This window comes from Ruditapes philippinarum, unplaced genomic scaffold (assembly GCF_026571515.1).
Source record: "Ruditapes philippinarum isolate M1 unplaced genomic scaffold, ASM2657151v2 ctg18429_1_1_1_1, whole genome shotgun sequence".
Lineage (NCBI taxonomy): Eukaryota > Metazoa > Mollusca > Bivalvia > Venerida > Veneridae > Ruditapes > Ruditapes philippinarum.
The window spans coordinates 1-10707 of NW_026864360.1; the positions used below are offsets into that span (position 1 = coordinate 1).

At 31.9% G+C, this 10707-nt stretch overlaps 1 protein-coding gene across 1 annotated transcript; it reads left to right on the top strand.

Moving 5' to 3' along the window:
• Positions 1 to 67: 67 nt before the first annotated feature.
• LOC132725335 (nuclear factor related to kappa-B-binding protein-like) lies at positions 68 to 9936 on the top strand (the record flags this gene model as incomplete). The annotated part of the gene is given in 13 exon segments (XM_060710443.1): positions 68 to 127; positions 842 to 966; positions 1378 to 1471; positions 2212 to 2437; positions 3092 to 3194; positions 4290 to 4416; positions 4991 to 5180; positions 5582 to 5642; positions 6168 to 6342; positions 6766 to 6872; positions 7884 to 8007; positions 8999 to 9078; positions 9677 to 9936. Coding segments are annotated over 12 exon segments (1575 nt in total). The 3' UTR covers positions 9914 to 9936.
• Positions 9937 to 10707: the final 771 nt, after the last annotated feature.

The window sequence follows — 10707 nt, forward strand, 5'->3', positions numbered from 1 at the left end:
TACCGAGGTCCATTGAAACAGAGTAAACCAGTTTTCAAGTCCCTGAACCAGTTCCCTCCCAGAACAGTGACACCTAGCGTTCATTCTACATACGCAGCTAAACTAGAATATGTAAATGGTGATTTAGGTAATATTCATATAACAAGCTATGATATATTAAAGATATATTATGCTCAAATTTGATGTAAAAATATAGATAATTACTACACACTCTCTTTGTAAAGTCGATATATGTAATGTTTAAAATTCTGTCACAATATGAATATATAGTGTCATTAAAAAACTGGCATTTTTTTTTAAAGAAAAGAACTTTACTTGACATGTTATTGGGAACCCAGCTTTCCATACATAATTTATTCATTCTTTTATTCAAATTAGACATCAGTAAGAATTTCATAGATTTCAATAAATTTCTGTGATTAAAATATTTTACTAAAGGATGAGCATAGTGTATTTTTAATAAAAATAAAGTTAAATTTGTCAATTATTTATATCCCATACATTCTTATATAATTATTTAATAAATGAATTGATAATCAATCTGCATAGCTTTGAGGCTATGAAAAGTGTTGCAATTATGATACATACAAACATGTTTTACAAATGCATTTATCTTATGTATTTAATGTGTTGAACATGTTTTGTTATTTTACATTTTACATAATGAACTTAAATGTCATGCTTGCAAAGTTGGGTCATAGAAATGTATAAATTGCAGTGTTAATTAAAAAATTACAATTAAATTCTTCGCTTATTCTGTTTAGTTCTATTTACTGACCGCCAGTGCCTGAGTGTATAAGACATAGTTGTTATAATTATTTTTTCTCATCACAACATTCAGACACTCCAGCTGCCACATTAAAAAGACCACGCCCTATTTCTCCAGCAGAAATAACTGAGGACACCTACAGGGAAATGTTGGTCAAACACAGGAGAAGACAACTCTATGATGATTATGATGAAGAGGTAACCTCCCTTTTCATATTTCTTAATAATTGCAGATGAAATATGTTACCCTATGCTAATTAGTGTTGAGAATAACCTGTCTTGTTTAATATCTTTTATATGATATAAATACTTCATGATTTGGTTAATCATGTCTGCAAATGTAATTGGTAAATACACAAATATATACTTATAGAGTAAATGAAGTAAATTGTTTATTATTTGTGACATTTACATTATCAATTACTAATTAACAATCATATATAAATTTTAAAGCAGCCAACCCTATGGTAAATCTTTACAATTTTGATTTTAGATTAAGTACAAAAGGTAAAAATATCTATAACATTTTAGAGAGCCTTAGGATTCATGTAAAAGACATACAAGATATATTAAAAGGTGAATAAAAACTTTAGGATATTATTTTTATAGGAGCATCCTGAATACAACACACAGAATATAAGCTTACAGGATGTGATGGCCAGATGTCAGGCGAGTAGAAAAGGTGGCATAGAACCAGATGATGGTATGCTATTGTTACATTATCTCATTGTGTCACAATGGGGATATTTCATGTCATTTATGTATAGAATAGTTGATAATGTAGTTATTGGAGATACCCTGTTTGAGTTTTGATGACTTTGAATCATTTACCACTCAATGTTTCTGATAGAAATGTAATAGAGGTCTCGCAATTATTTCATGTAAGTTACCTGGCTAGCTTGTGGAAAGTTTGTGGTTCTACTAAAGTGCAGGCTTTTATCTACATATATAAATGGAGTAATTGTTATCTGGGATATTCTTTCATTGGGTTCAGCTTGAAAATTACCATAATACAAATAAAACTTCCTACCTTGTAAGAAAAAAACACAAACAATTGCTGGTTTATCTTAACTTGCATAGTTAATATATTGAAATAAAACTTTCTGTTAGTTTTCTTTGTTTTATATGTTCAAAATGTCTATTGTCAACATCTTTTTAAGGGAACATTTATTTCTCAGACTATTCCTCTGAACAGAAGTTAGTGAAAAGTTTGAAAGCACTTAATTCTGAGTTAAACTGTACCACATATAATGGGCATTTATTGGCCTGGTTGCACAGGTGCAAACCCGGGTTATAGTATGGTGAATGTCGAGCTTTAGAATATTTTTTATTTTCCTACTGTACATTGTACATTTACTAGTGTTGAAATATTAAACAAAAATCTGTAAGAACATTACAAATTAAACTGTCTGTTAAAGTAAATGGATTTTTCTTTTTTCCAAGATGAGTTAGAGTTTCCATCAATGTCACCAACAAAAGGGAAAATAAAAAAGGAAAAGCCAGAAAAACGTGTACGTAAGAAAACAGCAAAGAAAATACGTGACATGGATTTCTCTGCTGCGTCATCGGCCGGGGGCATGGGAGATGATGATGACGATGAAAGTAGAACGAATGCCAGTATTGATATAACGGAAGATGATACCAGCACTGTAGACCAGTTTCCTATACAGTAAGTTTGTGTAATGTTAATATTCTTGTATTGGGGTTAGGACAAATAAGTCAAAAACCAGCACAAATTTAAAATATATTGGGAATAAGCATTCTTGTAGAGTTTTCATGAGCTGCTAGTTTTGTGTTTAGTCTATCCTAGAAGTTTGTGATATGCCAAGATTTTTATTAGTAACAATTATTTTGCTAGGAAAACTGAAACATTTTTGATTTTTATAGAGTAAAGTAATTTTTGTAGAGTTTTCATGAGCTGCATGTTTTGTGTTTAGTCTATCCTAGAAGTTTGTGATATGCCAAGATTTTTATTAGTAACAATTATTTTGCTAGGAAAACTGAAACATTTTTGATTTTTATAGAGTAAAGTAATTTTGTCATATATGGAATAAAATAGTAGTCAGTCGCTTACATTTAAATTTTAGTTATATATTTTAACAGTGATTGTTTAGTTATGCTGGGTATGCCTCATACATAAATGTACTTTATTACCACCAAAATTTTGTTCTCTTTGTATATTTGAACTGTGACTTTAAAATCTTTTCTCACTGAAATATTATAGGTTTGAATACAGCACAGTTAGAATATGGTATTAAAGTTCAATAAAGTACCAAAGTTTGCTTTGAATCATCAGTTTTATGAAAATGTGTATTTTTTTTAGGTCCAGTAAAACAAAAGATGAGTTGAGTCAATGTGCATGTTTCTTCAGCTTATTGAAAAGTATCATAGTAAACTCACCAGATAATAGAATCTCAGCTGTAAAGGTAAGTGTCTTGATTTTGAAAACCTCTGATAACCTTTGAGGGTACAAATATATTTTTAGCTCAGGTAAATTAATTAGCTAAGTAGCTAAGCTTGGTGACTTTGAAACTTTTGCCTGTAAATGACATTTGTTTTTTTATGCGGGCCTATAGATTTGTCCTTGTTCTTGTACCATAATTCCTCCCCCCTGGTTCTGTCCTTTTGATGGGTTTCCATGGCTAGTAGTTAGTTCATTGACTTAAAACCCCCTGACCCTCAACTCTTTATAGTTCAAATCAAACATGGAACTTCGAGTTATTTCTTCAAAGAATATGACCAGTGGTTCTACTCAGGTCTGAAATAACAAAGGGGCACATGTGTCCTTCCTGCACCAGTAAAGCAAAAAAGTCTCCATATAACCAGTACAGTGTGGGTGTGACTTAAATACCAATAATGAAAAATAAAAATACTATTAAATGTCTTTTACCCCACTGTTGGTAACAGTTAGTGTTGCCTGCAACTCCAAACATGCAACTGCAAGAGCTATGAAAATTTCTTAGAATAGGTATCAGTATGTGGACTAAAGCACCTTGTTATTTTGACACAAATTTATTGAAGATCAGATAAAAAAGGCCCTATATTAATTTAAAAAAAAGCATTTTTAAACTTGTTTAGCATATAACTCCAAAAGTATAAATGCTGGAGCTACATGTATGAAATTTTCTAAGAATATTTGTTTGTTAATTTGAACATTCTGGTACTTAGTCACATACATGCATTGATTGGAGCCTAGCAATAGCAGAGGTATGCTCCAAAACTTTACATGTATAAGTGCTATGTTTATACACATCATAAATTGTATAGAATATTTTGTGACAATAAAGCTGAATATGTAGGCATCTATGCTATTGACACATTTCTAATATCATGTGAGAAACTACTTGAACAGCTTTTGGAAGGTCTTTCACTTAATTTAGTTGCCTTCATAGTCTGAAATAATGCACACAAGTTCCATTCTACCAGTTTAGCTTAAAAACTTTCCTTTTGATTTTAACATGATCAGTATGGCAGAAAAATCAACCATGAAATTATTCTGTACACTTAAAAATGTATTTCAGTTGGAAGAGAGAGTTCGAGACTGGCAGGAGTCACCGTTCAGTGATGAGTGTACCTGGGTGTCGGCACAGGATGACTGGGTAGACCTTGTTTCTTCAGCACTCAAATTTCTAGCTGGAGAAACTATAGGTATGGCTGTATTTTTTTTGTCATTGAAAGTTAAAGAAAATTCAAGAACTAATATGTTCATTTCAAACTGAATCTTTGCATTTCTATTAAACACTAGGTTCTTATTTAGGCATTGCTATTGTAGTTAAGGATATATTGCATCAAATTTGTAGATAGTTCTTTTGGGCTTGAAATTTGAGCTCTTAAATTTTGGAGCAATGGTGGCCAAATGGTTAAGGTCGGTGACTTCAAACCACTTGCCCCAGGCCGATGTGTGTTCAAATCCTGTTTGGGACTTCAGATTCTTTCATGTGAGGAAGCTATCCATCTAGCTTGCTCATGCCTGAAATAATGCACAGATGTGCACCAGAGGTCTTTCCCCACCAGTAAAGCTGTTAAGTCACCATACAACATTTACAGTGAAGAAAGCTCTCAGTTAATGACTCTGAGTGCCTTTTCAAATGTTATTTATGAACATTGTTATGATATACATTGCAGGTATGTTATAATACACATTCAGGTATGTTATTATACACATTTCAGGTAAATGTATGTTATTATACACATTTCATGTATGTTATTATACACATTTCAGGTATGAATGTAGATCAGTTTATACCATATCTGGACTATAAGGAGCGTGCACAACAGTGGCACTGGATCGGTGCTGGTAGAGATTCAGATGAGAACCTGCTGAAATGGTGCAATCACTGGCTCAAACACAAAGGGGAGGTGTCTGAGCTTATCATTGACTCTAGCCAGGGCTCGCCACCACCGGCTAGAATGTAAGATATTATTCTGTAAATTTTTCCAGTAAATCTTTCCTTTATATTGAGAATACTTATGATAGTTTAGTTATATTTATAGGCAGTGTTGGGTCTTGCATTTGTTAAGTTTGAGTAGTTTGGTGTAGTGCAGGTATGTCTGGAACAATTAGCTTATAAAGGGTCATCAAATTCTATTCACAATTTACTGCTGGTTCATATTTATGACAGTTTGACATTTGCTTGATATGTTCAGATTCATAACTTTTGAAACATGTAAATGAATTAAAGATACTGAAATCATAGGGACACCTAGTTTTTCTGTATCACTTATAGATAAAATATTGCATCAGAAGTGAAACAGTGTTGTAATGAGTTATAACCAAACTAACTGATAAAGAAAATAACAATTTGTATTACAGAAGAACTGGATATGTGGTCAAGGCAACATCTGAGGAGGAAAAGGCAGATTTTCAGAGACAGGTTAGTATAATGCTGTAACATTATAAATATATTTTCCTGAAGAGTTGCCTTCTAAAATACACAATTCTTATTTTTTGTGATGGACATATCAAGTTTTGTTATCATTTTAAGAGGTTTCTTTAACTCACCTGCCAACTGTATGTTAACTTGCCAGTCTGTTTGTTGGCAATAAACAGTAATCTTTATTAGAATCATGATGATTTGATTGTAGTGTTTATTATGAGGCAGCTTTAAAGCAGCATACCTCCAGATTTATGCTAATTTTCATGAAAATTTTAAAAATTTATCTGAATGTTTGATATTGTGAAGTAATCAAAAGGCAGCAATGTACACATTTTCAATGGCACGAACAACCCCCTTAAATTATCAAAAAGTGGTCAAAATATGCATAAATAGCCATTACTGTGTTAGTAACGTAGTAGAAATATAGTTGTAAATACTGCGCAGGCTGGTCTGGATCCATATTGGTCGCAAACCCATTATGTTGGTTTTGTCGTGACGCGGCTCATATTGACATTATTTCAGGAGAAATTGAGGTTCGCAGAGCCGCATAAAGCATATACATACGAGATGCATGGTTACCAGTCAGTCGTAGGACCAGTGAAGGGTGTTTTCAGCAAGAAAAACGACACAAATAGAGCGAGGGAACACGCGTTACTTATCTCCAGCAGGCCTGCATTTATAACTATATTAACCTTAGGTATATCTTTAGTCTGGTTGTGAATACAATTTTTTTTACATGTGTTGATTTGAATATCGCATTCGATTATGACATTATATATGTTAAGAGCTAATAATCTGCATGTACATGTAGCTCTCTAAAGGTCTTTGTTCTTGTCAAGTACCTGTTTTAGCAATTTCTCCACAAATTCAGATTAAGTTATAAACTATAGACTAAGTTTAGAAGTTTATTTTGACTGTGCAGTGAGGGAACAGAATAAACTTATATGTTAAACTGACGGTTAAATTGTCTTGCATCATTCTTGCCTTAATAACGCATTAGTCATTGTCTTCTGTAGTTGTTGTTTTCCATTTCCATATACATTCTTTGTACCAATGCAATAAATTCAAAAGAGATTTATAGTTATGTAAAGATAAGAAAACTACATGTATTTGTTTTCAGTGAGGGATTCTGTTGCTAGGTTACCAAATGGAGAAGGAAATAGGGCTGAGATTTGTGAACTTCTTAAAGATTCACAGTTTCTTGCACCAGGAATTACTGATGCACAGGTGATATCATATATTTAGATATTTAATTGAAATTATGACATAAATATACTAAAAATGGTGCTTATACCAACTATGTCTAATCCTGTTTCTCAGGGTGTGGAGATTTGCCCTGCTGTTTTATTTAGTTTGATAACAAACTTTTACAGAGCTTATTGAGGACTTTTAAGTACTGGATAGATAAATGGAATCTTGCTTTAAATAGCTAAAGATTGGACGCACTTGTCATATAATGATGTTTAATAGATTGGTTAGGTAACTTAAAATAGTTCTCTGAGATTTGACCAATGTTTTCTTGCAATACTATTGACCACAACTTAAGGAAAAGCAAAATGCATGTGAGTGCAAAATGGTACCTATATAAAATGAGTTAAATAATTGGAAATAAGTCTAAAAAGGGGCACAAAAGATCATGACTGTGCAGAATACAAACAGTTGAACATTTCTTTGTCATTTCAATGCTTGTTCATGTGACGTCATCACATGTGACTGGTCTATTTTAAGAAATGCCCATGACTCTTAGTAAATAAAGTATAATTGCTTTTTAGATCATTGCTTGTCTTTGAAAAGTAAATGCATTCATGCGGGTAGTTTTAACCAATAATGCCATATATGCATGCATAACATAGAATGTCTCTGTTGAATATTATATGTAAACAGAATAAAATGTTCCATGTTGAATATTATGCGTAAACAGAATGAAATGTTCCATGCTGAATATTATATGTAAACAATAAAATGGTCCCCGAACAAAACAATATGCTGCTCTTTAAGTACTGCTTTAACCATTTAGCAATGATTTTGTGCATGCACCATTTATTTGAAAGAAAATATACAAACATATTTCTACGATACAGATATTCTAGAAGAAATATTTGTTCAAAATTCAAACAATAATTGACTTAATTACATGTAGTACATATATAGTTTTATACACTGTAACAGCATTTTATCTATTTTTACACACTTTATAAAGTCACAGAATGTAAGTTAAAATATTTTTATTGTATTTAGATCAACGTTGTTGTAAGTGGAGCTCTTGATAGGCTTCATTCAGAGAAGGACCCTTGTGTAAAGTATGATGTCAACAGTAAAGTATGGATCTATCTGCATAGAAATAGAACTGAGGAAGAATTTGGTAAGACAATGAAGTTTGTAACTTGAAATAAATTTGCTGTAGATGTTCAGAGAAAATATAAAGTCCCATATGCATCCTGGTTGAGCTTGTTAAAAAAATATCTAGCCTTTTATTACTCTAATTTGCTCTTATGACCATGTATATTAAATGGTTTAATATGACCACTCCAGATTCCCCTGTGTGTGTATTTGAGTTTATTTATACTCACCACTGTTTGCCCATAATTTTGGACAAGTGCTCCAGAAGAAAATTAGTCATTTTAGATATTGGAGGATAGTGTTTCAAATGCCAAATTGAACATTGACTTTGATTTTGATATAATGACCTATTTTTCTGTTGAGAGCTACAACATTTAAATGTGGACCATGTGCACACTTGCTGATGAAGGATTGAAATTGGATATTACTTGACCTTGATGAAACAAACTGCTCATTATTCAGCTCTTGTTAGTGGTTATCCTGATTTAATTCCTTCAATGAAATAAAGAAACCTTGGGAAAAAAAGAGACATAGAGGATATTTGTTTAGTTCAGTGTAAGATCGGAATATATTTCACCGAGTGAGCACCAAAAGGTATATTTCACGAGTGGCGCAGCCACGAGTGAAATATGAACTTTTGGTGTTCACAAGGTGAAATATATTTCGATCTTACACTAAACTAAACAAATTTTCTTTTTATTAGATGCAAAGAAACGTTTTAAAAAGACATTAAACCTAATACTGAATGAATAAGGGCGATAAATAATAATACGTGACGTCATTTACAACGTGACATCATTAAGTTGGTACCCAGTACTGTGCACGCTGGTATTTTACTGAAGCAACCCAAGGGACTTTAATTCAAAACAGTGAAATTATCAAAGTGGTAATTTCACTGTTTCAAACAGTGAAATTACCAGTTTTATATCACTGATATATTTCTATAAACCACCGAAAAGCATGTAATAAAGTCTTACTATTATATACATGTATATACTTTTGTGTGTTTACAGAAAAAATCCACCAAGCACAAGCTGCTGCACAAAAGGCTAAGAAATCTCTTGCTAAGCAAAAAACATCAAAGGCAACGGCAGTATGTATTCAAATAAATTAATGTCATTCTCTATGAAGCTAATTTATGTCATAAATGATTATTTTTCTATTTAAGATTTTTTTTCTATTTTAATGATACATAGGATATTTATTGTTTTTTTTTTTAAAATAGTATGGCTGATATTTTGAATGAGCAAGTAAAAGATTCTCATGACACTCCAGTTTATTCTCTTAGAGCTGACAGTTTTTCTTGTAAATAACATGTTATGCCCTTGTATGATAGGATTTCAACCGTGATATTTATTCATAACTTAACTATGGGTTTAAAAGCAACATATGTGTGTGTAATTAAGATGTTACACCAACTGCTCCCCAAAAATTCTAAACATTGAATCAGGGTCTGTTAAAGAGAATCACATCTTAAGCTACCTTATCAGTATTTAGAGAAAAAAAACAACAAAAAAACCTCTGCTGCAATAGAAAGTTTTCAAACCAGTCTGTGTAATGCAATGCTGAATCATGAACTGTTTTGGTTTTTTTTGTTCATTTTTACATTACAGTTGTCTTGACACTACCCTTATTTCTAAGTTGCAAATAATAGTTGCCATGTATATGATGATTGAATGTATTTATTTCAGCCAAAGTTACGAGACATGGCAGCAGTGCCTGCAAGTGGGCCAACTTCTTTGGGGTTAACTCCATCTTTAGGTTCCAGTTCAGAGAGTATCAATGTAGAAGACTTGAGCCCAGGTCAGTTGGGCTCCCAAGCTCAACTCTTGGCAGGGACAGCTGCCCCAAATGTCAAAGTTCCAGCCAGACAGGTAAGGGCTGTTGAATTGAATTTAAACTGCAAAGCTTGTATTCATGTACTGTAACATCATTATTATTCATGTGGTACTAATTTTCGTGCTTTTAGTGGATAGGTCAATATCCACTAATTTGATATATGGATTTTCATTATTATGTTACTTGCATTGCATTTTACAATTTTCTTATTTGCAAAAAAAAGACAACAAATTTTAGAACCCACGAAAAATACCTCCTTTTGGACAAAACCACGAAATTTCATGCCTATTAAGTAAATTAACAGTACTTCACATTAATAATAATTATAACATCAATTGATTTGTAAGTAAATTAATTGTTTGTTAGATTCTGTAGTAGTACAAAAAAATGGTAAGTTCAGTAAATATACATAAGTTTACTGTTTTTTGGGGTAAATTCACCATTATTTTTTCTCCTGGTTGTAAAGAGGAATTACTTCCTTCCTGTTCATCAGTGTACATTTGCTTAAAGTGGTTTGACTTACCTGAAGAAAATGTAGAGAATATTTGTTTTAACCCAAGTTGTTGTAGTGTTCATGTAATCTGGTTTAGAGACATTTGTGTGAATAGGTAGTTTAATATAAAAATTATAAAAAAAAAATGATAGGTAGGTTAATATAAAAAATAATGATTTAAAGGGACTTAACTGAGTTTTTTTTTTTGACATAATGGGACTGGAATTATATTTTTTGAGATTTGCAAAGCATTTGACAAAGGGCTTGATTCAAAATTTTACACAATTTCTACACTTAGTTTTTCCAGACTAATCATTTCAATTGTTGAAAATGATCCAAATATGAAATTTTAATATTAAATCATATCAGCCTAAAACTCACACCAAAAAG